A 27,843-nucleotide genomic window follows, 5' to 3' on the forward strand; every position below is an offset into this window, starting at 1 on the left:
GGCATGTGCGCCTTAGGGTGAAACTACCGCTATATATAAACTCGCACAGTGAAATTGTATTAAAAGTTTACACACCTTTGCATTCACAAAATTTGCGCACTCGAAAACATTCACATACATATGTATGTATGCATTTGTGTGTATGTATATGTAAATATGTACAAATTTGCAATAACAAAACTGTACTTTGTTGTGCGCTACAGCTTAAAGCGTTAATACGTAATTTATGTGTCACAAATAAAAGAGAGAAATTGAATGCCACACGAAATTATGGATTATTTATCATTTCACACGAGCTGCGCTGAACCGTAACGCGTACATCGTTACGCGCATTCACAACATCAGCGGCAACAGCAACAGCAACAGCAACAGAAAGTCCACTTACCACTTCGACTTCTTTTTCTTTGCCACTACCGTTGTTGTCGTCTTGCCGTCGGCATATAATCGCCAATATTTGGATACATACATATGTATGTATGTATGTAAGTCGAGTGCGGTGCTCATGAGCCTGGTCCGAATCCCCAGACCCACTTACCCAGCCAGAGTCGGTTGAAGCCACTGGGCGCAGCGCGCTGCCATTCGCATTGCATCATTTAAGCTGCATTTATGCACAAAAGCCAAACGTTTGTCAATTCGATTGGTAACCAAATTTATGACATCACGCGTATAACTTATGACGCGGGCTTGGTCGTGCCACGAGAATCGCAATACGCAATTGCGGGAATTGGTGGGGTACATATGTCGGGANGTTTGTCAATTCGATTGGTAACCAAATTTATGACATCACGCGTATAACTTATGACGCGGGCTTGGTCGTGCCACGAGAATCGCAATACGCAATTGCGGGAATTGGTGGGGTAAAGGCGTGATATGTCGGGTGACGTTTTGTCGATGTGGAAAGAAAAGAGGTACTATGAAGGTAATAAAGTTGATCAGTTCTCTCGAAACTTTGCTTTGCTTTGCTTTTATCGATTTCATTGCATTGTAAGTCATGGTTGTTGTTGTTGTTGCTGCTGTACGAAATCCCTAAAATATGCCCACAACCACGTTCAAGTGCACACGAAGCGTCAACTCTGCCGAAACTAAAGTGTTGTGCCCGATTCCGGCAGTGGCAAGTGTTAATTGGAATCAATTTGATAATCTGTAGATACAGAGTGGCACTTGGCTGTTAGTGTGTGTGTGTGTGCACAAGGAGTACATACCATGCAGGAAAGCCAAATCATTTCTAGCTGGTGAATGCTTACTGAATTTGATGAATTAAGTTTCATTTTATTTTTTAAACACATGGCTACCTACGTGAATATAGTTCAGAAATAAAATCTTTTCAAACCCATTTCAATTGATATCCATTCTCTAAAATTCACTTGACTTATAAAACAATTTNAGTCATGGTTGTTGTTGTTGTTGCTGCTGTACGAAATCCCTAAAATATGCACACAACCACGTTCAAGTGCACACGAAGCGTCAACTCTGCCGAAACTAAAGTGTTGTACCCGATTCCGGCAGTGGCAAGTGTTAATTGGAATCAATTTGATAATCTGTAGACACAGAGTGGCACTTGGCTGTTAGTGTGTGTGTTTGTGCACAAGGAGTACATACCATGCAGGAAAGCCAAGTCATTTCTAGCTGGTGAATGCTTACTGAATTTGATGAATTAAGTTTCATTTTATTTTTTAAATACATGGCTACCTTTGTGAGTATAGTTCCGAAATAAAATCTTTTCAAGCCCATTTAAATCGATATCCATTCTCTAAAATTCACTTGACTTATAAAACAATTGGTTTTTACATTCTTCTCTCTTCATCTCTTCAACATTCTAAATGTTCAAACTAAAGACTTCTTAACACTCATTTGTTTGAAGCCCATACCACAACCTTATTCGCCTGACACCCATACCGTGATACATACTTCAATCTTCCAATTGTGTTAATTTAAGTTATCTTAATTCGACTTTTTAAACAGGTGGCAACCCTCCCAAATATCTATAGCTTAGAAATATGTAAAGCTCTTACGTCTGGGATTCTGCTACTTATTTCAATTGCCAGATAGATATCTTATCACTCCTTTGCTTGAAGCCCTTTCAAAACCTTTCGATCGATACCCATCATGTAATAATTGGTGTAACTTTTTAAATAATTTGAATTTAATATTTTATCAGGCATAAACAAAATCATTCNGTGACAACTTCAAGGCGCACGCCACAAATCGGAGGAGAAGCTCGGCCAAACACTAACATATGTGTAAGCGCCAATTTATTATTATTATTATTTATTTTATCAGGCATAAACAAAATCATTAGGGCGGGTTTCGAGCATTTTGGTAGTAAAAAAAATTTGCTAATTTGTTCAATAAGATTTTGCTTTAAAATGCTAAATTTGTGGTAAATGTTTATTAAATTTGTACACAACAATACATATTTCTATTGCTCTGAGGAACTTACACATATTCCGAAAATGAAATGCAAAACCTAAGTTAGTAGAGCACTTTAAAGGCTGAAAATTGATTCCAAATTAAGCCAATATTTACCGTTGTTTCTGCGACAGAAAAAAATAACCCGTCGATAGATTAGGGATTTTTTCTCTGAAAAATTACTTCTCGCCTTAAAAATTGTAACTACAACATTTAAGCAAGGCCTCCATAGGATTTTATTCGGCTATAGGGGCTTTAAAATTAACTGATCTTTGTCTGGCCGATTCGGGACAACTTTAAGGAAGCTGTTCCGAAGTCGCATCGTATTCAAAGCAGAGCCGATATTCTAATTCAGTACCCAGGCCAGTTTGGCGCAAATGAAAATGCGATCGCTGTTGGCCAGTTAGATACATATGTAGATACATTTTTGTTATATCCATCTCTACATATATGTTTGTGAAATTGTCCAGATGGTATTTAGTAGTAGTAGTAGTAGCAGTAGTTTTAGTCACTGATATTCTGACTAACAACTCTTGTAGAAAGTTCTATGTTTTTCCTGCAGGGCTATCCGTATCTACATATATGCATATGTATGTACACACATACGTAGGTAGGTGTGTGTGTTCATTTAGTCGATAACTTACGTATGAGAAAGGTGCTTTTGTTATTATTGTTGTGTGAAGTTGTGTCCATGATCATTTCGTATTTGTGTTTTGATCGAAAAATTGCGCTCTGGGGGGCATTCACGCAATCACGGGCGTATATACATACATACATACATACAAACTTANTTCCGAAGTCGCATCGTATTCAAAGCAGAGCCGATATTCTAATTCAGTACCCAGGCCAGTTTGGCGCAAATGAAAATGCGATCGCTGTTGGCCAGTTAGATACATATGTAGATACATTTTTGTTATATCCATCTCTACATATATGTTTGTGAAATTGTCCAGATGGTATTTAGTAGTAGTAGTAGTAGCAGTAGTTTTAGTCACTGATATTCTGACTAACAACTCTTGTAGAAAGTTCTATGTTTTTCCTGCAGGGTTATCCGTATCTACATATACACATATGTATGTACATACATACGTAGGTAGGTGTGTGTGTTCATTTAGTCGATAACTTACGTATGAGAAAGGTGCTTTTGTTATTATTGTTGCGTGAAGTTGTGTCCATGATCATTTCGTATTTGTGTTTCGATCGAAAAATTGCGCTCTGGGGGGCATTCACGCAATCACGGGCGTATATACATACATACATACATACAAACTTATGTATTGTGCAAGATTGTTTATTGATTTGTGTGTGTTGTGATGCGAGTGTAAGCGGATGAGAGCGTAATTCAAATTGAATTAAATTAAATGCCAATTTATTGCCAAAAAAGCTGCCACCAGTACCAAAGGCCCTTTCACGCCATGAAATGTGGGCCATTGTGAATAGTGCGGAGAAAAATGTTAAGCGACTTTGGGCCAACCAATGAATTGCAACTGTAAAATCTTGTATAATCCTCGCCGAGAAAAAATTATTCAGTTCAATCCATTTAATATGGCGATTTCGTATAAAAAAGGACCTCTATCTGGGAAGTATGTACATATATTCAAAAAACTACACAAATGTCTAGCAGCCGCACTCAGAGTCACTTAATGATTACTTAAGGTTTTCCTCAGTAACGATTTGAAAAAGTTCCCTCTCAGAGTCAGTCAATGATTCGTTGACGGCATTTAATGAACATTAAAGTTAAGTAAAAAGAAACCTTTACTTTCCAACTTTTTAACGAATGATTATGCAATTTTGTGTTTGTTTCAAATAAATTTCAACTTCTCCAACGCAAAAAAAAATTTGTAAAAATTATTGTCATTAGGAAAAAGTGTGGGATTCAACACTTTATTAAAGCCAGTATCCTCTGCTTCTAAGAAGATTCGAAATTTGACGATTCGCTAACTTGCGTCTCATTCTAGACGCATGCGCAAGGTATCGTAACATTGTAGCGACGCAATATAAAGACTTTTGTTTTTCGAAGGACTGAGGCGAGTTGAAAGAGAAATGCCTGTTAGTGGTTTTGTTTTTCTTTTAGCAAACAGTTTATAAAAAATTAAATGAAAAAAAAATTAGTTTCCTTTTCAAAAAATAAATTCTATAAATAAAAATAAAATTGGATTCAATTGATTTCAAATAGCACAAAAAAGTGAATGATGCCACAAAAAAGGGCCGCAACTGGCGAACTTCCGATAAACCGCAACCTAAGAAAATCTTCCTTAAAAACGATGTATGAAATAAGCGCTTTTTTACGATTTATTGAAAAGTAAACGAAAAGCAAAGCCAATCGAAATAATCGAAAGATGCCAGATCTTTGATTTTTTATTATTTAAAATTAATTTGAAAGACATATGAATTTGTTTAAGTGATAGATTTTGGGACCCACGGTCCCTGCGGTACAATTCTGAAAATTGTCGGGATGGACGGGTACGGGACTTAAAAGTAGAGTTCGGGATGGGCGGGGTCGAGATTAAATATTAAGCCCCGTGCCCATCTCTAATCCGGAGGGTAACTTAAAATAGCAGCCCGGATAATTGGCGAAAGTTGGTGTGGACTTATTTTATTAGGATCTCTAGTGGCTGCCAAGCTGCTTTCGCGGCCTTGGGCACCGCTCAAACCTCTTCTAAAATAGAGCAAGAATTCAATTTGAGGCCGAACTCCATTGTGCAATGGAATGAGCGTAAGCTTATGTGGGTACTGGGACAAGGCATCGAACTGCCTGATGAAATGGTAAACTGTGGTTCTTTGCAGCGTCCAATTGAACCGGAGCAGATTTTAGAGTCAAACATAGCAGCAACAGTCGGGTACAGCAAGGATCTCATGAATAAGGCTCAGAGATGGCTAAATTCCTTCTCACAGGAAGAAGGAATGAGTTACGAGTTATAGGCACCATCGGAGAGCCACTGCGTGTGATGTCCTGCCTAGGATAGACTAAGGTTGTATCTTTTCGGATGCGTTTAGGCCCGATGAGCTACATTCTCTTTCCCTTCGCAAACTACTACTGTACTATGCAATATTAATAAAAAAGTAATGAATTCTCTTCCCACCTGCCTCCTTCGCGATTTTGATTTCAAGGGAATCTGGGTATACCGCAGTTAAAGTAACATCTAAATGAAATGGTGGAAAATGCAGCTACACCGCCCTATATAAGATGCAGAAGGGCGTTGCCACATGTTTGTCCATCCGATTGTGTGTAAGAGCGTATCTTCATTTAGCAACTATCGCGCCAGCAGAAGGTATTCATAGAGATTTGTTATACCCTAAAACTTTACTAGCTTCAGGTAGATAACTGCTGGGGAGACATACTCCGAATAGGCCTATGAATACCGAGCCCATGCACAAGCCCTTTTCAAAAGAAATTAGGTTAGAACTTAGCATTCACATAGCGGTACATTTCGTCATCATTGATCAAGTACGCTTAACTAAGCGTGCCCTTTTCCGTTAGGTACTTGATCACCACCACGGTTTCTCCTCTGGCTATTCTATTACACACCAAAAACCACACTTCCAAAAAGCTATAATCAACCAATTGACCCCACACCTAATTTCATCGATGTGCAAATTTCTGTAATTCGTATTTTAGTTGCTAATTTTTGGTTTCACATTAACACAATTTCGCACCTTATTTGCAAGAATAGCAGTTACTTATACTCGAAGCTATAACTTTGTATTCGCGAATTCCCACGTTAACACCACATGGCAACCGAAACGCTTCACAAGTACGCAACCGTTTCGGCGGGCAATCAGTCACCCAGCAGCAAAGCAATCATTTTCGCATATGAAGCGAATCCTCTGGTGTTAAATTGCGTCCATGGAAAATATCTGTTTGAACATAGATACATACAAAAATATGAATGCTTAAAATCTGATTTTGCCAGCCTTTGTAGCTCCACAAATACTTCGGGCTCAATGTAGATATGTATGTATGAACATACCAAAAGCCAATCGGTAATTGGTAATTGGCAATTTTAACACCTTCAATGCCGCAAAATGATGCCAAAATGCCAACAATCCTAAAATGGACTATGGGCGGTAAAACAAAAAACGAAATTCAATTCGAAAGGCACCTCCATCCTATGTACATATTTACGTATGTATGTAGTTGTACTTGCTCGTATACTTACTTATTTGTGGCTTTGTTGTAGCTCTTAGAGCTAGTTCGGCTGTTTGATTGTAGTCAGTGGCGATCATTAAAGTCAAATCATTTTTCATATACATACGAATAAATATATTACGGTGCTGAGTTGTCGGAAACCACCGCTAGGCTTAACACCTCAAATGTAGCGCGGATAGCAATCAGAAACCAAGCAAATCGAATAACCAAAATTATCCCCGATTGCATATCACGATTTGCTTACCCTCCCGAGCTGGACTGGCCAAGCTGTCAGCACTTACGTAAAAGTAATCAAATCAACACCTTCCACCAACGGCAATAACTCAACACCATCTCGACAAGCGATCGCCCATCGCCGCGTCGAGCACAGCAGAAACCACAATCATTGACGAGTGCAGCTTCCCTTAATTTTCCCATCTCATTCACGTGCGATTTTATGCTTCGAAGAGATATGCTTACTGCCGATCACCGACCGATCGATCGGCAAAATGTGATCGCCACGGTCGCAGCATGACATGACACACGACGGACGGAAAGTGGCATGTACCGCATAAATAGACATGTAGGCGCTCACCTCTGCCACACTTGTTTGTCGCCTTTGGTGTGCGGCGGAGTGTGGCCATAAAATTTACGTTTCTGGAAGCCGAAGTTGTCATTTACAGGCTAATTTATGTCTCACGCAATTTATCGCAACTTCGATGCACTTTGCCGCTCGGCCCGATCGTTCATACATTCTTCACTCACTTGCGCGATCACATTGATGTCAGCAGTGGGGAGCGAGCGAGCCTGCGAGCAAACTAGGGATACCCACCCAATTGCTGTTGCTGATCGCACAATCTGTTCCTGATTATCTTTTGTGTGCCGCCTCCACTGTCGACTTCCTTCTCGTCCCAGCCCAGCGAGCAAGGACGCAATGATGTAGACGGCTTGGCATTGGAATTGACCTGCAATTGATTCCAATTCACTGCAATCCATTATAGGGGCTAAGCGCACGAGTTTCATGTCTCATTATTAGTAATTTCGGAGCAGCTCGCATACACGTATGTGAGTACGTGTAAGGTATTTGCTACGTGAGGTGGTGATCGGTGGAGAGTGAAGCGGAGATGAGATCTGCGATAGAGAAGACAAAGATATGCGTGTGAGTATGTTCGTGGAAGCGTTCGTTGATTTGCTTAGGAAGACGCAGAGTTCTTGGCAGGTTTATACCCTCGAAGAGAATCTGTGTTTTTTTTCATAAAAAACGCTGTTCGATCGACATCTTCTTTGCGGTATTGTGAGCTATCTGCGCGCAGAAATTTATTTCACCAAGTATGCAGGTTTTTCTGCTGCATTTATGGGATTTCGCAAAGATCACATAGGAAACAAAAAGATAGAGTTGGAAACTGTTTTATGGGTTCACTCTACCTAACCGAACAATAAAACTCCGAAAAAACCAAATCCACTAAATTTTGTTGTGCAGTGTCTTGCGAGTAGTTTTGATGACCGATCGCAGCCCGAAAGTGAAAACGCCTGTTTTTATCTCAAGAACTTGGTTTTTTATTTATTTCTTTTAATGGTAGCATTTTTTGTTTTATTTAACTTTTGACTTTAAATGGCTATATTCTGACACATTCATTCGAATAAATTATACAAAAGATATTCAATGAAAAACAAACTCGACGGCTTAAAATTAATTAATTTATTTTTACACACACATATGTATATAGATAACATATCATTTTTATATATAGCATATAAATAACTGTTTATGTTTTTTTTTGTTTTTGTTTATTTACCAAACACACACATATGCATTCTGGCTTTGTATGTATGTATGTGTGTCTGAATTTGTCTACACGCGTATGGAAACGAGCTGGAACTTTACAACAATTTAATTTATACACAATTCTTTGCAATTCTTCGCCTCTTTTCATACGCTTTTTCCATTTTTGATAAGCATTTTTTTTTTGTGTTTTTTTTTATATTTCCGAGTATTTAAGTTTCAATGGAATCATTCGCTTATCGCCTTTCTTGTGCTTTATATGGGTTTTTTTTTTTTAAATGTCTGTCAGGAATATATTTTACAAATTTCAATACACCGATACACACGCATATAATACAAAGCATTTTGACGTGTTTGCAATTTTTGTTTTTCAAAAGTGATTTATCGCTAGTCCCTTCTCGATTCCGTTATTATGTACAGATCTACGTTTAAAATTCATTGGGACTATCCCTTCTGCTTTATAACACACTGCGATTCGGCTATTATTTACAAATTTATGTTTTTAGCCAGTCATTGTTTTTTTGCGTTAATGCAAAGCACTGATTCGTTGCACAACGTTTTTTTTTTATACAATAATTAACTAAACAAACAAATTAAAATACTAAATGAAGAAATGTAAAAAAATCCGAAATTAATTCGTATAAAATAAATATATAAAATGTACCACCAACCTTTTGTTAGAAAAATTAAAACACATCTTTTCATTTATGTATGTATGTACATATGTATTTAAAATATCAAACTTTATTTAAAAATATTTTCTGGTTTTGTATACATAAATAAAAAATAATATACTACATATATTTTTCCAACTTAAAATTAAAGTTGCACTGGTCTGAGCTTACATAAAATAAAACAAAAAAATTTGCTAAATAAATTCTGCATGTTTTAAAATATTTTTTTTTTTCTGAACATTTAATGGTAAAATGTAAAATTTAAAATTTTACTCAATCGAAAAATATTTACTTAAAGCACAAAATTGCCACAGTGGAGCATAAAAGACACTTGAAGGGGAAAATAAGACAAAGCAATTCAGTAAAGCTTCTCTATAAAATTATAAAAATTTAAATTTAAAGAGTTCAAGATATATAAAAAAATATTTCTTAACTCAAATTAATACGTACAATTAAAATATTAATAACACTGTACAACAGCATTTTTGCAACAGCGCATAACCATGGCATAATTTTGAAAGAGGGCATCATGCTTAGAGCTTTGATATATGAGAAAAAGAGGTTTACTTTAAAAAGCTAACCATTGCTAACTTACACTGAGCCAAAAGTACAATGGCTTTTTCAATCAAATTATTGTTTGATTTTTTCATTGTAAATACACCGATTGTAAGAAATGTGATTCAAGTTGAACATTTGATGATTGCTGTTATTTGTTACTTATTTGTTGGCTTCCAGCAGGTCCGCGTTCCAATCGCATCAGAGCAACATGTTAACATGATAATAAAAATGTTTGTCCGAACTCTGAAAAGCATTTGTGAAGTGCAGAACGTAAGCGTCATTCAAAAGAAAAAATCAACAAACAAAAATATGTTTAAAGTGAATAAAAATGTGGTCAATATTACCAAATCATTGTTGAAAATATCAACAATGGCATTGTTAATATATATTAAACAAAAATCACTTTGAGTTCTTTCCAAGTTTGAATTTGGTAAATCAACCAATTTTTGGTTGATTTTTTTCTCAGTGTAGACTTCCACGCAGCACCATCCAATCTTGTTGACTTTTTTTAAGATTTTCGCACTATTTTTCTAAGAGTGAAATAATTACAATAGTTGTATGACGCCATGGTGAAAAATCATGAAGAAGTAGGGGTCGCTTGTAAAAAACAAAAATTCTCGTGCTCCCTTCGATTGCACAAGAAATTAAGAAAAACAAAAACTCTTCAAAAATCTCTCCAATGCGATACAAATATGTTTTTAATTCTACTTATTAAGTATACGATATTATCTTATTTGAACTATAATTCGTCATTCCACGCAGTGTCATTTTCTTTTCTAGCATTTTGCTTAAACGCGAGATCAGCGGAAGTCAAATTCTTCGCACAGTACCCCTAATTTCTGATGAGGATTATTTTTCTCGAAGACGTCAAAGCTATGTGTCTTCGAGTTTTTGTACTTCCGGTGCAGAAACTCACATGAATCCTTAACCTTTGAGTGCAAGTAAAACAAAACTCAGACCTGCTGGACTATGGCTTTGTGCAGCGGAAATGGTCAGATCGATGCCCTCTTTCAAAATTAGTCCATGGTTATTCTGTTGCAGAAAAAAAGTTTTGCATTTGTTGGACTGTGTAAGGGATGAGATAAAACTTCGTTTTAAAACTTAAAGTAAGCACTAAAATTTAAGCTGAAATTAAGTAAGATTCAGTGCCATTCCATTCATTCGTATTTTCTATTTTTAATTTCACGTTTTCTTAAGGCTACGAAAATTGTTGATTTATGCCTTTTTTGGTCGGAGTTACCGGAGCTTCGTTTAACGAAACTCCTTGTTTCTCCTTTTCGGTTTGTGTGTTGCTTTGTTGCAAAGGATATGTCACCTGAAGCCAGCAGAGAGGAGGAGAAATTTGCAAATTTTCTAAGCCTCGTTTGGTGGCCCTGGTAAATCAAGGGAGGGAGCTACATTTTTGGGACTCGATTTGTTTTCGATTTATACACATACATATTTTACGCTAATAGCTTTGGAGTTTTGGCTTCAAGCTTCATAGTTTGAGAGAAACATTTTTATAACTTCAATAAATAAATTACTATAAATATTAGTTAGTTAAAAATATTTACAAAAGTACGACAGCGTTCCCATTTCTAAAAAATTGCGCTTTAACAATTCTAAAAAGAAAAAAATTAAGCTAATATTTCATGTCTTCGTTTCAGCTTGATTTTTTTTTTTGCAAGTTTTTCGTAAACTTTTTTGTTTTTTTTTGGGGGGGGTTTTTTTCTACTTTTGTTTCACTGTAATTAAAACTAAACTACTCTTTCATTCTTCTACTTGACATCGACAATGAGAGGAACTTCGCTGATATCGATTAGATTTGTTGGCGATGCAAGCTGCTGTTGCTGTTGTTGCGGTTGGTGAAGATGGTGGTTGGGGTTGTGGTTGTGGCTGTGGCTGTGGCTGTGGCCGAGATGGGAGTGTTGGGCGCCGCGTTGTTGCTGCTGTTGTTGGTACTGTTGACTGATGATTGCCGCAGTTGCCGCGGCTGCCGTTACACTGCTGGCCGTGGGGGAATTGGCAGTTGACAGCGCCAGCGCTGACGTTGACAATGATGAAGCGCTTGTGGTTGCCGCCGATGTTGTCGACGAAGCGACCGAAGAGGCGGACGGCGCCGGAGCTGACGCACCTGCTTCCACATTGGTGTCGGTCGTCTCGTCCATGTCCATGTCGTCGCTGCAGTCGGGAATGTTGTGCTCGCTCGCCTCGTTCTGGCTGCTGCTGTTGCTGCTGGCGAGCATCATTCGGTGATGCTGTTGCAGGCATTGATTGGCATTCACGGCCGCCGCGGCCATCATCATAGCTGCGTCACAATAGTTGGACAGCATTGTAGTTGGATTTACGACACTTGTCGTCGGCGGCGCCGCCTGTGATGCGGCGCTAGCTGCGTAGAAGCAATTGGTGGTGCTGCTGCTGCTGTAGTCGCTGCCCACAGAGGTTGCACTGCCTCCTGCTACACCCGCGCCAGCTGGGCCGAAGAAACCGCTGCCATAGCCGCCCATCATGCCCACGCCCACCTCTCCGTTGAAATGCTGCCCGCTGCTGCCTGTGCCAGAAAACGCGCTAGACGCAGTGCCAATGCCACTTGTGTTGTTGTTGTTGTTGTGGCTATTGTAATTCAGCAAGCTGCTGCTGCTGCTGCTGCTCGTACTGCTGCCGGGGTGACCGTTGCCGACGTCCACAAAGCCGTTGCTGTTGCTATGGTAGTTGTTGCTGCTGTTGCTGAGCGACGCGGCAGTGTGGTTGTTATTGTGGAGGTCGTGGTGGTTGTGGCTAACAGCAGCGTTTGCGGCAGCAGCTGCTGCTGCGGCGGCGGCGGCGGCTGCAGCAGCGGATGATCAAGTCGTTGTCAATTGGCGCCACATTGTGTGTCACATCGATGGCAAGTAAGGCCAGGAGAAACTGTTGCCGGACAGCAGCATGTCGCGTATCAGCGTTTCAATGGGGGTTTTGCCGACTAGACGCACAAAAAACAATTGCTCGATGACCTACAGGGAGAGGAGAGAGAGAGAGAGAGAGAGAGAAACACACACGTAAAGGAAAGTGCAAAACAATAAAATACAAAAATATATCGAAATAAAGTTAGAAGTTGATATCTTAAGCGATGTTTAAAGGTAAAGCTACTGCTTCAACTCTAACTTTTTTGTTTTACTTAAAAAATGCTTTTTTCAAAGTGCTTAAATTGAGGTTTCTTTTGGGTTTGAAGTTCCGGGATCGTATTTACATTTCCTATTAATTGAGTACTGAAAAAGGCTCACCTGGGAGGAAACGGTGCGCAGGGAGGGCAATCGCAGGAGCAACTTTCCGAATCGTGTTGGTTGACTGGGATACTGGGTGCGGCAGTATTCCTCGAGCGCGCACTGTGACTTCTCCTGCAGCGATTCGATGTGTGTGACGTCCGACAGTCCACACGCATCTAAAATATAAATCCACGAGAAACTTAATTATTGCAGGAAATCTAAAAAGGTTATGTAATTTTTTTTAAATAGTATCTAAGGCTGTCAGAAATTAAAAGAAAAAGGTTGCAAGGAAGCAAAAACGGATTTGCAAACTGGTTGATGAATTGTATTTAACCGTTTCGCAATGAAAGGAAAAAGTGCATAAGTCGATTTAAAAAAAAAAAAACTACTAAACCACTAAACACTCTGAAGTCGTTTTCTTTTAAGCTCTACTTTCTAAAATTCCATAATAAATAAATTTGTGCATTGATTATGTTAGGCATACTTTGAAACATCAAAACATTCATTATAGTGGTTTTCACCAAATTGGGCAAATGACCTGGCAGTCTGGTAAAAGAGCAGATCAGCTCAAGCAACGACTGTCTTTTTAAAGTTAAGCTGCTTGGGAGTTGATACCTGTTTAATTTTTTAAAACGAGTATTGTTAAGCGTAGCGCAGCTAGAAGAGCGTATTGCGAAACACGTTAGAATAATTTAAAAAATTTACAGAACCAACATGATAATATATTTATTTGCTCAAAATATTGCATTTTTGCAATTTTTGGTATTCTCGTAAAAAAGCTATTTGTGACCGATCAAAAATTAACACCATTCATGAAAAATGTAAAGGCATATGTGTGTATTTCTTTAAAATTCGTGTAAGTGTTGAAAATATTTGGCTATGAATTTGTTTATTCACAGATTTATTTTTTACAAAATCCTTCAAGTTTTTGGTTGAATTAATATGATTTTGAAGCTCTCATTAACTTTACACAGAAAAAGTTGCAGTGGCAGAAAAACGTTTCTATAAAACTTGGATTTGCTCAACTTTTACTATATTCAATTAGGGTATTCACAAGATGTCGTAAGCGTCGCGATGGCTTCAATTTTAAGATTTTTCAATGTAAAATAACGTTTAAAATGGTTTTACGGGGTTCGTGGGGTATAATAAGTGCTAATTATGTATATATTTTATATCCGCTAAAAAAATCCGCTAAAATCATTTTAACCGTTATTTCGCGTTGAAACATTTCACTACATTAAGACATTACTACGTACGATAACTTGTGAATACTGTCAATATAAATTTACAAAAATGTGTTTACTTTACTATTAGAAACTCCTATGAAAATGGACATAAATAAGAAGACTTAAACACTTTTTCCTTTTCAGCATACCAGGCTTAAAGCATAAACAGACGGCAGCGTTGATCCGGATCAACTCGGGAATTAACTGCAGTTGATCCGAATTAAGTCCGCATTAATCCGGTTTAACGCTGCCGTCTGTTAAAGCTTTTACATACATACATTTACATTTGTATTTTTTTTAATATTCGACAAACCTTCAATAACTAGTAATCAAATAAATATAGGTACATATAAGTATTTAATTTGTTGAAAAAATGCGTACTTATACACTTTAGCACCTTAGTGCGTTCTCTTCTCTGCGCCGCTGAAATTTTAACAAATTCTTGAAGATTCACAGCTCGATTGACATAGCTAAAAACTCGCGTACAAATTAAGATGCGGCAAAACTAAGCAACAATTGTTTAATTCATTGGTACATATAAACTGCCTGCAATGATCGCTAAAATTCCTAAAGATAATAACAGTTGGACGACCTTGAATGCCTGCCATGGTGGAGATATAACAATTTTCGAATGCATAAGAACAAACTACAAAGTTACATACAGTAATATTTACGCACACACAGCCATAAGCATACATACTTTATATATAGACTGTGTATGTGTGTCCATTAGGGCGGGTCAATTTTTATGGGAGATTTTTTCGACTATGCGCGTATAGCACAGAAGCATTCTACGTGTAATTCTAGGAAAATTTGCCGAAGAAGCCCTGGGTCTGAAATCAATTTGGAGTTTGCCAAATTGTGAAAATAGGTTTCTTAACATTTTGCTGTAGTGTCGTAAAAAAGTGCTTAAATTAAAAAAAAAACATGCTATAAGGGATTTTTTAGTATTTTAGTATGAAGAATCCATTTCTGCACTTATTTTTTTCTTAAAATTTCCACCAGAGGGCACAACAGAGAACATTTTGCCATTTTCTTCGTAATTTTTTTCGCAATTTGGCAAACTCCAAAGAAAAAAAAATTGGCCCGCCCTAATGTACATATATGTATATATTTATGTATATACATACGACAAAAGTTTTCGAACATGGACAGCGACAGTCGCGTCGTCATCGTCATGTTAGCCGTGGTCGTACTCGTCGGTAATTGACATACTCAGCAATCAACAACAATCAACATACAGCATTCAACATTTAACAAGTATTTAATTAATGTGTTTTTGTTTTTGTATAGTTATTTTTTTTCCTATTACTTCATAACACCAATCGCCAATAAGCAACAAAACGCAAACTACAAAACACCAGTACATACATACAATACATAACTTTACATATTCCATCGCCAAACATACATACATATCTAACACGAGTACATACGACGACGAGCTTTACTAATTAACGGTCGAGCTGAGTTGATACTCGTGATTGGGTGCGTATACGCCACGTTGGGCCGATTGTTAGGGTTGGGGGCGGCAGGTGAGGTAGGAGGATTTTAAGTCTTGCCTTACCCTACACTTCGCCTACAATTAGCTCTTTTTGAAAACAAATTCTTTGTTCGCGAGTTGCGATTTCATGCGAGCGCTAGTGTTTTTTTTTAAATGCAGATGGATGCGTATATGTATGAATGTATGTACGTAGAAAATCAATTGTGCTTCTTACGCATGCTATGACCAATAAATATTTATTATGTAAATTTTAATTAAATTAACTCGCTGACGACATTGGCGCCCGTAGCTCGTGTCTTAGACGTTAGGCCGGGACTAGGCTGATTTTTCTTATGGCCCTACTGAGTTGTTTACTAAAATTATATTCTGTTTGGAAATTGTTTTTATTTACTACGCATATAGATCGGTTTGTATGTATTTCTATTCATGTTTTAATTAGATTTTTTTGAAGCTGAATTTCGCAACTAAAACAATAACTGGAAGATGTATGTATCTTAACTTTACAATCAGCTTTTTTACTCGTACTAAACATCATCCTCAAAAGCCGTTGCCGCATTTTATCGGGCCATCCTCAAACCCATCTGCTGTCGTTTTGAATTTGACTTAAATTTGCGTAGATTCCAGCCTCATAAGTGTGGACATTGAGCTGAGAGTAGTTAGCATTGAGGCAGCCAACTGTAGTGCCGCTAAGCTCTCAGCCATTTAGCTATGCTGGATATTATCTACACACGTTTATGGTCAATTTAGTGACGTTAATTGATAGTTCGATTGCTAATGGAAGTGCGCCAACGTGTGGCAACAATAAGCGATTTTATAGTTTGCGATGCAGCTCTTATGATGTCACTAGTTGGCTAATAGACTGCCTCGCTGCAGTCACAAACGAATGTACATATGAATGTATCTGAGTATCCTATGCAAGGCGCTCACTCTGTGTAAGAGAGTTGTTTTTTTACTCTCTGGTTATTAATGTCGTACCTACAAATGGGCGTCCTCTTAGGAAGAGAAGTAGAGGTGCAAGCGGCACAGCTTAAGAACAGTTAGATACAGCAAATTATAGTCAAACACCTAACATTAATTCTTGCGTCATCTCCGGTTCTAGTCCTGTTTTATGGATTTCGATTGACGATTCATCTTTTTCTGGCTAAAAATTATCTAAACCAAAGAAGCGTGTTTAACAACAAATTGAAAATTCAATGTAAAGGCAGAACTTCAAATAATTTGCAATCATTTAGCCCAGAAAAATGCGAACAAACTTCGAATGTTTACTTTGAAGCAATTTTCAGCGAATGACTCATCGCTTTCCAACATTCCAGCATTCTACATTTTGCAGCAGCGAACTTTTTCGCATAACAAACAATCGCAGACTCTTTCTCTGCTTGTCGAGTGCGGCAACGACTTGTCGCCAGCAGCTGAAAACATTTAACCATTTAATTGCAAATTAACCACGAACACAGCCGTCGGAGCGCTTGAAGCCAACCGAACATAGGTAATCAAATCACTTCACATAAAATAATTGTCAATTGACTTTCTATTAACTGTGGCAGCGTGGTCCGTAGTACCAAGGATACCTTATGGCGCTTTCGGACGTCTGGTCGCTCGGGCAATCGGGCGACCGTCTGGTCGTTAGGCGGCGCGGTCAAGCGACCAATAAACTCAAGTCAACTGTAAATTCATAAAAAACACATCCAATTCTTTCGCGGATGCTTGGCGAAAACAAGCTAAGCTTTAGCAGGAAATACCCCACATAAACGATAATAGTCAAAATAACAAAATTATTTGGTGGTACTTGTAAAAAAGAATACTGCCAAAGTCACGACAATATTTGACAATAAGCAACAACAAAGACAAACGGTAGATCTGTGCACTCATTCGCACAAACACATTATACATACATATATGCATATGTACATGTGTACATACAGTGACTGACAGAAGTATTTCGCATAGATTTTTTTACAAATTTCGAAATTGTTCTTTTTTATACATTTTTTATAAAACTATAGCTCATTCAACGGCAAACACCATGTGAAATTTAAACTTTGAATTTCAGCAAAATTAACAAATTTTCCTCAAAATTTCAAACTTTTTAATCAGATTTTTTACGAAAAACAATCAAGTTTTATAGCCTACTAAGTTTTAGTATTATAAAGTGCAAATTAAAAGTTGCTAGAAAATCTGATAGATTTTTGAAAATTTTCTTCCATCAAAAAAAAAAAACGTTACAGGGAAGTAAAGGTTCAACACCGTCAGCAAAAAAAAAATATTAAAAAGTTAATGAGATTTTTATATTAAATTGCATGTTTTAAAAAACTGAATAGAATTTTTTGTAAAAAATGTAATTAAGAGGTTTAAAAATTTCATGAAAATTTGCTGAATTTTCCTTAATCTTCTCCAAAGTTTGAAATTTGGATCAACATAGAATGAGCTGTTTTTATAAAAAATTAACAAAAAAAAAATAAAAATTACCATAAAAAAATATTTTGAATATCGTAAAAAAATCTATGCAGAATACTTCTGTGAGACACTGTACAAATCTACATGTGTACTGTATGCATATTAGCCATATTTTTTATGCAGTCATCGCTGGACCATATTGACGAAGCATATTACAAAAGCCATAAAAGTAATAAACATTTCAAAAGTAAAGTGTGGTATATTTGAATAATTTTAACAAGCTGATTAGTGAAATTTGCTTAGAAATGGGTGAACTTGACTCTCATTTACACAAGAAGCGAGAAAGCACAACGTTTTTTTTTTTTGTTAACTTGCGACAATAAAAATAAAAGATCTGCTTAACCTCAAAATGGCGCTAAAGTTGCAATAATTTTCCCAATTTTGCAGAAAGGGTGCAAATTGTCGCCCAGTATCGTTACCTTATTAATATAGAAAGGCTTTAGCTCATTTTCATTCGAATTCCGCTTTGCCCCAAAAATCGGTAGATTACAAGGCTTTTTTAAAACGTAGAGTGTTTGAAGAAATTCCAAGCAGAATAACAGTTCTTATCAAAATTTTAAACTACATCAAGACGCAGAAATATTTTTTAGCTTTACTAGATCTTTTTCTTGAGGACTCTAGCTCTATAGGTTAACTTTTTTTTCTGGCAACACTGGTGCTGTTGTATCTTGGTATGTGCACGAGCACGGCTGCGCGCAGATTGACGTCGGGAAGGGGACTTTGAAGCGCTGGTAAAAGCAGTCACTAACTCAAAAGATCGTGACCGCATGTCTTAAATGCATAATGACCGTAAAGTAGTTGCAGCGGCAGCAACAGCCTCCATAACAACATTAGCAGCAGCAACAAGGACAACAACAATGGGAAGCGCTAGTATTTACCAAAATCTCAACAACTAGCCAAAAAGTAAATTCTTCGGCGTGAAAGAAAAGAAAAGCCGGCCAAGCCAAGCCAAGCCAANATGTCTTAAATGCATAATGACCGTAAAGTAGTTGCAGCGGCAGCAACAGCATCAGCAACAGCCTCCATAACAACATTAGCAGCAGCAACAAGGACAACAACAATGGGAAGCCGCTAGTATTTACCAAAATCTCAACAACTAGCCAAAAAGTAAATTCTTCGGCGTGAAAGAAAAGAAAAGCCAGCCAAGCCAGCCAAGACAAGCCAAGCATCGCAACCTCAAATGAGTTGGCCCGAAAAGAGGACAGACTTGGTGATGCACACGGACCAGATTCGGCCGCAAGACAGACAGACAAACAAACTAGCAGCTTGCTAGCTAGCAAACAGGCTGACGGAGGTGAGTGCGAAGCCAGCTAGTTGAGCTAGCGATTTGACACAGCGCAGTGTGTGCGAGTGGATGTGTCGGCTGGTGTAGAAAAGGTTAAAGACACACGAGCATCCGCAAGCCATTTACTTATTGAAATTTTACCGATTCCTGAATTGTGGCATAATTTTGGCATTGTTGTCGTTATTATTCGCTATTGTTTTTGCATTTTTTTTTTGTTTTTATTTTTGGTAGGATTCCATTTGTTTTAGCCATTCTTTATGGTTGTGTTGAAGGGTTTAATAACTTGATTAGATGCTTATTTATACAACATCGACGGTCGAATTTCATCTTGTGGGATGACAAATGTGAGGTCAAGTTTTAGTGCTGCCACTTCGATGGGGGCCGTTATTTGATGTTTTAATTTTGACCAGAAGGCTTACGATTTTGCGCGTGGAGGAAAAACAATGAATTACTCCAGCTGAAATGGGCGAAGTTTTGAAGTGATCTATTACTAAAAGTGACCTGAGAAGATGGTTAAGTAGAAATTTCAAACTTGCGAAATATTCTAATTTCACTGGTTGAGCTCAACACACTAAAGGAGCTTGCCAGACAAAGTGTAGAAAAAGTGATAAGAAGCTATGTACATCTAATTATTCTAGTTCCAAAAATTTCCTTAGGGGGGCTTACTGTAGTTGAAAAGTTTGAAGGGTCGAATGAACCCATTGGGGCAAAATAAAATACGTATGCGGTTACCAAAATGTGAAAATATGCAACGTGCATCTTTTTAAATTGTTCAGGAGAGACGAAAATCGATCGATGTAGTTTTTCATTATCTGTCATTCTGCATCAAAAAGTAAATTTTGTAAGAAGTGGACTTGGCGGCACCTTTTCACCATTAGGTAGCGATATGTATTTGCTTTGCAGCACGTAAAAGAATCGAGAAGGACAGAAAGTGTTCAAATAATTGTGGTAGGCTGCAATCACAGAAAGAAAGTTGAGAATGTTGCAACCTCAGCTCCAACAGAATCACTGCCACCCACTGGCTATAGAGTTACTAGAATATATGCAATACGATCAATTTAAAAGATACGAATCGTTTCGAAACTTTCCTTTTACTCCTGCAGGATCAGGGGAATTCGTTTTTTTTTTTGTTTTTGCCTGCTAGGCAAGGACAGTTACCGCATCAGAGCATCGCCCAACAAGATACATAACAAGCGAACATGACAATCACCAAAGAGCTCCGCCGTTCGGCTTGTTCCGTGTTTACTTACATAAGATCACGGTAACCAAATTGCTATTGACTGAACAGCAGGGAAAACAATGTATAAAATCACCTGCAAGAAAGATGGACCCCGAACAAGCCGGTCAGTGCATCAGGCAGCTAAGCAGCCAGACTAGATCGATGCGCTCTAAGTGTGGCCGAGACAAGCGAGATACAAGTGAACAACAATCGAAATCGAAACGAAAACAAAACGAAATCAAATGATTGCGGATAGCAACAAAAAAGGTATCGCAGATGACTACCAACGAGGGAGACCTGATGCCAGACGGACGCAGAGTAGATACTTGGTTGTGCGCGCTTGACTCAGCGCGCGACATGTCAGCAACGGCAGCAGCAACATAGTTACGGTTACTTGCAACTGCAACAATGCTATGCACATTCCCAACGATCCAACTAACCAACTGTCGCTGTTGATCGTGTCTCCCACAATCGAAAAGTGCCCAAGTGGCAGAGTGGCACTGTGGCATTGTGGCTACAGCGTGGCAGCGTCGTAGCGTGGAATCTGCGCATGACACAGAAATCGCAGGCACTCGCTTGCAAATACTCGATCAGTTGCTTGGACGGACGCAGCTTTGGACGTGCAGTCGACCGACAGCCACTTAACGATAGTGTGCGAATGGCGAGAGGGCGCGAGCGAGAGCAGGAGCGAATGTGAGCGCGAGTGGCGGAGTGGCGGAGTGGCGGAGTGGCGGAGTGTGTGCATGACTGACTGATCGCCTGAAGTTTATGGACTCATCGCAGCAATTCAAATACAATAGCAGTTTCACAGCTACGGCTGCTCCTTCGTTCCCACCTTTGCCAGCCCTGCACTCTGTGCAGCCTCAGCTTTGGCATGCATATATTTGGTCGTATCTACAACGTGCAACGTTGCTTACACAATTGCGAAAGCATTTTCATTGCTCCTAACAATTTTTTCACTGTTTTTGATACTTTCCTACATACTTACTTACACACACACAGTTGGGCTGCACTTTTTCTCGCTTTTCTGAATCTACACACCTTGGCTGCAATTTAGCTGGGCCATGCTGATGCGAGACGGAGCACGGTTGGCTTTCGCAATGCTTTTTTTCTGATCTGTCTCATTGCTGTTGCCGTTGCCGTTACCAGTGTTTTTGTTACTGGCTCCTATCGTTTGCTGACGACGGTGAGCGTAAGCAGCTTTTGCGCTTGTAAATAAGCGGCGTAAACGAGTGTTGTATTAATGTTCATAAAGTGGTATCTTGACGTCAATAAACGTCGCCGACCAACAGTCCAGCGGTCAGAGTCAGACGAGTTGCGACGATGGACAGGACTTTGTCACATCCAGCGACTGTCAATAGACAAACACAGGGCTTGTGGCATCGTCGCAGGGTGGCTGAGAAGTTACCACTGATCTATGCGTTTAACAGGGAGTGATACATATTGATCGTTTGCTGGAAGAACATCATAACTAAAAAAAATCAAAATATGAGAAAAACGGCTATACGTTTCTAGCCAGGTTTTTTGACCTTTTCACCAAAAGTAAATAATAGTTAAAAAAAAATAATAATACAAAGGAAAAAATCTGGTTAAAGTTTTCATTGGTTTCCCACTTTCATCAAAAATGGGTTGTATTCTGGTTATAATAAATACATACAAATCTATATGTAGTAAGGTAAATTGTTTAATTTAAATTTTTTACNTGACGACGGTGAGCGTAAGCAGCTTTTGCGCTTGTAAATAAGCGGCGTAAACGAGTGTTGTATTAATGTTCATAAAGTGGTATCTTGACGTCAATAAACGTCGCCGACCAACAGTCCAGCGGTCAGAGTCAGACGAGTTGCGACGATGGACAGGACTTTGTCACATCCAGCGACTGTCAATAGACAAACACAGGGCTTGTGGCATCGTCGCAGGGTGGCTGAGAAGTTACCACTGATCTATGCGTTTAACAGGGAGTGATACATATTGATCGTTTGCTGGAAGAACATCATAACTAAAAAAATAAAAATACGAGAAAAATGGCTATATGTTTCTAGCCAGATTTTTTGACCTTTTCACCAAAAGTCAATAATAGTTAAAAAAAGTAATAATACAAAGGAAAAAATCTGGTTAAAGTTTTCATTGGTTTCCCACTTTGATCAAAAATGGGTTGTATTCTGGTTATAATAAATACATACAAATCTATATGTAGTAAGGTAAATTGTTTAATTTAAATTTTTTACGCAACATAAATATTGTCTTTGAATTATGATGTTCTTCCAGCAAACGAGCGAAATGTAATAGATGTAAGACGCAAAGTCAAGACGACTATATCACACCCATTCTTCAAAGGTGCATTTACTCAAAATATGGGATTTGGCAGAATATGCAAAAAATTATGAGAAACTAGTTTTTCAAAAAATTTCCAGAAAATATTTTTCTATCATTTGCTCGGAGGAAAATACATATGTACATATCGAGGGCTTACTGAATTACCCTCGATCTGCACCTTTCGCAAAAATTAGATTCTGATATAAAAATCCACCTAAGACTTAACTCTCATCGGTGATATCAATGCTGACCTTGTTTGACGCTTGACACAATAATTTACTATAGAATTGCAAAGTCAGAATTAACATCAGGGATGACAGGTGAGTCCCAGATGGGTTCTAACATCATAAAGTATTTTTTTTTGAAAATTGCAGATACCCTCTGTATTCAATATAAGCCCTCGATATAACTTAAATATATGCATTGAAAACAAATGACCGAGTTGTTGCAGCACATTTGCATAGAATGTGTGTGTGTGACCAATGTTAAATAGTGGAAACTTTCCATTTAGCCTATTATTAAGGATAGTAAAGATAAGACTTAACAAGAATCAAGAATTGTCTTGGGGCAATTTAAATCTAATCTCTCTACAAAACAGTACAGAGAAACCTTGACTCAAGTCGACAAATATATACAATGTTCCTCTTCTAATACATATTTCAAAGCGTCGGTATCCATAATTTATATAAAAAAAAAAAGTGTTTCTATAATGGTCAAGGTTTTTATGCCGATCTTTTNGATCAAAAATGGGTTGTATTCTGGTTATAATAAATACATACAAATCTATATGTAGTAAGGTAAATTGTTTAATTTAAATTTTTTACGCAACATAAATATTGTCTTTGAATTATGATGTTCTTCCAGCAAACGAGCGAAATGTAATAGATGTAAGACGCAAAGTCAAGACGACTATATCACACCCATTCTTCAAAGGTGCATTTACTCAAAATATGGGATTTGGCAGAATATGCAAAAAATTATGAGAAACTAGTTTTTCAAAAAATTTCCAGAAAATATTTTTCTATCATTTGCTCGGAGGAAAATACATATGTACATATCGAGGGCTTACTGAATTACCCTCGATCTGCACCTTTCGCAAAAATTAGATTCTGATATAAAAATCCACCTAAGACTTAACTCTCATCGGTGATATCAATGCTGACCTTGTTTGACGCTTGACACAATAATTTACTATAGAATTGCAAAGTCAGAATTAACATCAGGGATGACAGGTGAGTCCCAGATGGGTTCTAACATCATAAAGTATTTTTTTTTGAAAATTGCAGATACCCTCTGTATTCAATATAAGCCCTCGATATAACNTATGTCGACATGGTTTATTTTGTGAGAGTCAACAATTTTTTGTAATTTTGAAATTGAAATGGGCGTAGCAATTGTGGGTCTAAAGTCAGCAAAACGTAGATTTTATTGCGGACTTCGGCAGAATATCTCTTCGTTAACAGAATCACGAAAAAACCAAACTTTGACAGATCATAATTTAATTTAATACATATATGGACTCATAAAAAAAATTTGAAGCGAATCAAAAATATATATTATATAATTTTTTTTTACGAAATCCGTCCGACTTAAAAAAGAATGGCTCATACATATATGTGTGTGTATATATCAACGGCTATAATTTCTCATAGAATATATCGTAATAAAAATTAAGGTTATAAAATAATATTTTACACTTTATCGTAACTTAGAGTAATAAAATTAAAATGTAAAATATTTCCATAAAAATATAAGTGCACATTTTTATGAAAAAATCATAATTTTTTAAAATGAAATTTCACTTAAAATAAAGAATAATTTATTTTAAAGGATTATAGAAATAAGAAAATATAAAATGAAATGTGCCTGTCCACTGTCGGTCCAATAGCTGCTTCTCTGCCATCACCGGGCCTTTGAAATGATGCGGTTAGTTTGTAGTTCAGTGCTATCTGAGACCAATAAAATCCTGCTGTTAGTTGTGAGTGTGAGAGTGCATATGTTTGTGTGTGGGTGCATGGGTGTTGGGGTCATATTAAATGAATTTCGTGGTCATGAAAAAAAGAAAATATATTAGTAAAAAAATTAAAATTGTTGAGTTGATGAAACTAACCGAAGCGAAAAACGCCAACTACATTCGCACATAAATGCCTCTGTACAAATGTACATTAGTAGATTAAATACGAAAAAAGCTTTTAGCAAATGAATAATTGTTATGTTCTTACCGATAATAATGAAAATTAAGCAAATCTGTTAATAGACTACTTGGCAAGTACTGAGCTAATGTTCTNCCGATAATAATGAAAATTAAGCAAATCTGTTAATAGACTACTTGGCAAGTTAGGCAATGGGTGTTAGTGTTGTTATTATTGCAATAATTTCTACATTTCTACTTTGAAATCAAAACACAATTATGTAATTATGTAGAATGTAAGTATAAAAGATGTAAGCGCTTCTGAAAAAAACCATGTTACAACTTTCCGGCTGAGATGGGGGGCTCCGACTAGCGGCTGCATAGCTTTCGCAGACATGATAAGCACCAAAAGAGTTTTATTGCTTTGACAAAGTTAAGAACGGTTTTGGCACAAGAAATTATTCGAGATGCCCCCAAATTCTTCATTAAGAAATCTTTGACTTGTTTTGGGATGAAAATTCTCAATCATGGCTATAACTTGACCAAATTTGTATCTGATTTCAGAGACCTTATCGCAGAAGTTTTTATTCAACACGAATGGGGATATATTATGTTCTAGAATATATATATATAGGTACAGGAGATGTTGATAGTCTTGAATAAGAGCATACATATAGAACACTCAGCAAAAGTGTTGATTGAAGTACTCAGATGAAAAAGATAGACTTGAAATTTTCACAATCAAGGGCTGCATTGAGATATAGCAATCCTTTTGTCGGTACTACCATCCGCTACAACTTGAAAAAAGAGGAAAATCTAAACAGTGTCTTTCTGAAATTTTAACACATTCTCAGCCGGGTTGCAAATCTCTATAAGATTAAATAACATAGATATTGATAATATAAAAGAGATATATGTAAATATGTTTTTTTGCGAAGTATATAAAATTAGTGTTTACTTAACCTTTAAAAGATTTATGTTTCTTATCATTTACGCTAAGCAAAAACGTCTTCCCTTTTTCTCAGTAAAATTTTTAAACTTTTAACCGAATGAATTTTAAGTTTTTATTGACTTTTACTTTGGATGAAATTAAGTTGAGTCAATAAAAAGCAAAGTTGAATAGGAACCAACTTCAAGGCTTTGTGAGAAAATTTCCATTCATTGCAATACACAACTTATTGCACTGGGCTGTACTTAATTTCCTCACAAGCATAATAATTATAAATAATTAAAAAAGCGCAAGCTTTAAAAAAATTTAAAGTGTTTTTTTTTTTTTTTTGAAGAAGATCTTTCTGATTTAGCAAATGCAAAATACAAAATTCAAATGATTTAATTTTTCAAGCAACAATGCGTATATTTTTTTTAATTTCCTTTATATTTTCTTCCTCCTTCTTATTTCAATGTTCAACTTTGTACCCAACTACTATTTAAGTATTTAGAATAAATTACACTTACACTTAAAAGAATAAATAAATAATTTAGTTAGCACTTATGGGTTCTATAACTAAGTCGATACGCTAATTTGTCGAGTTTTTAGGCACACTAAGAGTAGCTATTCCATATCGTTATATGTAAGTAAATATAGATAATGCACACTTGAACAAACAAACTTGTACATACATACTAGTTTTACATACATATGCACATATCAGTAGTACATATGTACATACATACATACATACGTATCAATTCAATTGCGTCCATTTAAATTAGTTGATTGCAACGTCTAAAAAGCTATTGAACTAATCAATTACACAATACAACGTTCGATTCCTAAACTAAGTATTTAATTACAGTTTTTTTGTGTGGTTTTTTATTACAAAAGCGCGGCTGCGTATTAAAACCTACGAGCACAGCTTAGATGTACTAGACTAGACTAAACACTATCTATTTGGACCTATGGCTAAGGCGGCTCTACCAACTCTCAACAACAAGTCGCTAGGTTTGCACCTCTACTCGATGCTTAAGTACTTCGAACTACAATTGCCACCTACTGCCGAAGCTGTAAGGCGAGTATCTATAGCTGGGACTACCGAACGAAGCGCCACTACTCACACCGAACGGTGTGCTATGGTGGAACATATCAAAGGCCGAACCGAAGGCAGAGCGCGGCGGTGTCTGATAGAACATGGCCGCTGTGGCGGCGGCTGCTGCCGCGGCCTGTTGCTGATCTTGCGCCGCCTGCGACTGCGAATGTGAATTGTATTGTTGTTGCGCGGAGGTAAGATGCGGCGATTGATATGTTCCGCCATGATTACTACCTGCGGTACCTGAAGAGGCAGCAGCGGCGGTGGCAGTGGTTTGGTTTGCGCTATTACTCAATGGCGAAGCGGTTAGGCTGTTAAACAGAGACGAACCGATTTGCGATTGAGTATTTATGGAAGCGCCCAGACCACTACTATTATTGTGACTTGAATTCGAAGTAGACGTGGTTGTAGTGGAGGTGGTTGGCGCCGCGCTGGCGCTGGCATATAGCGCAGCCAACAAATCGTCAGTGCTGGTCAGGTGTGCGGCGGTCTTGTGACTGGGCGCACATGAGCTGAAAGCACTGGTCGCCGAGTGCACTAGACCGTTCGCTGAACTGGTGGCCAGTTGCTGAGATGTTGGCTTGTGATCATCACTGACTTGACAGTGTTCGGTGGCTCCCGTGTTTCCGGAGTTTTGCTCTGAAGATGGGGTCGTCGTTGCTGCCGAGGGCGTATGCGCCGCATGCTCGGAGGCGAGGAAGGCATTTTGGGTGGCCGCTTCCACACCAGCAACACTCTTCATGAAGGCGGCCAGGTGGAAAGCGGCCGCCGAAGCGTGTTGCTGCGACTCTGATTCGACACGATTTAGATCGTCGAGATGGTCGCGCACCACCAACAGCACTTGCTCGTGCAGTAGCTCTGAGCTGCCAATATTCGCCACCGAGCCGGCGGTCGTCCCTGCCGTCAC

The 27,843-nt window shown here is 37.8% G+C and overlaps 2 protein-coding genes across 3 annotated transcripts in view; both read right to left on the reverse strand.

The window, feature by feature from the left end:
• Positions 1–11,208: 11,208 nt before the first annotated feature.
• On the reverse strand, positions 11,209–12,062 carry LOC108363068 (ell-associated factor Eaf-like). The gene has a single exon (XM_017616314.1). The coding sequence runs from the start codon at positions 12,040–12,042 to the stop codon at positions 11,311–11,313; it is 732 nt and encodes a 243-aa protein (XP_017471803.1). The 5' UTR covers positions 12,043–12,062; the 3' UTR covers positions 11,209–11,310.
• Positions 12,063–12,385: 323 nt separating this feature from the next.
• Positions 12,386–27,843, reverse strand: part of svp (COUP transcription factor 2) — a 71,504-nt gene continuing 56,046 nt past the window's right edge. The window contains exons 4-5 of one of the 2 annotated variants that reach the window (XM_017616312.1): positions 12,796–12,953; positions 12,386–12,525 (exon numbers count right to left, since the gene is read on the reverse strand). In XM_017616312.1, coding sequence (XP_017471801.1) covers positions 12,409–12,525; positions 12,796–12,953 — 275 coding nt within the window. In that variant the 3' untranslated portion in view covers positions 12,386–12,408. Of the gene's footprint in view, positions 12,526–12,795; positions 12,954–25,849; positions 27,777–27,843 lie in introns of those variants that run through there. The other variant, XM_017616313.1, reaches the window with a different exon arrangement.

The sequence above is a fragment of the Rhagoletis zephyria genome, unplaced genomic scaffold (genome assembly GCF_001687245.7).
Source record: "Rhagoletis zephyria isolate East Lansing unplaced genomic scaffold, Rhagoletis_zephyria_1.1 Rzeph_scaffold_01181, whole genome shotgun sequence".
NCBI classification, from domain to species: domain Eukaryota; kingdom Metazoa; phylum Arthropoda; class Insecta; order Diptera; family Tephritidae; genus Rhagoletis; species Rhagoletis zephyria.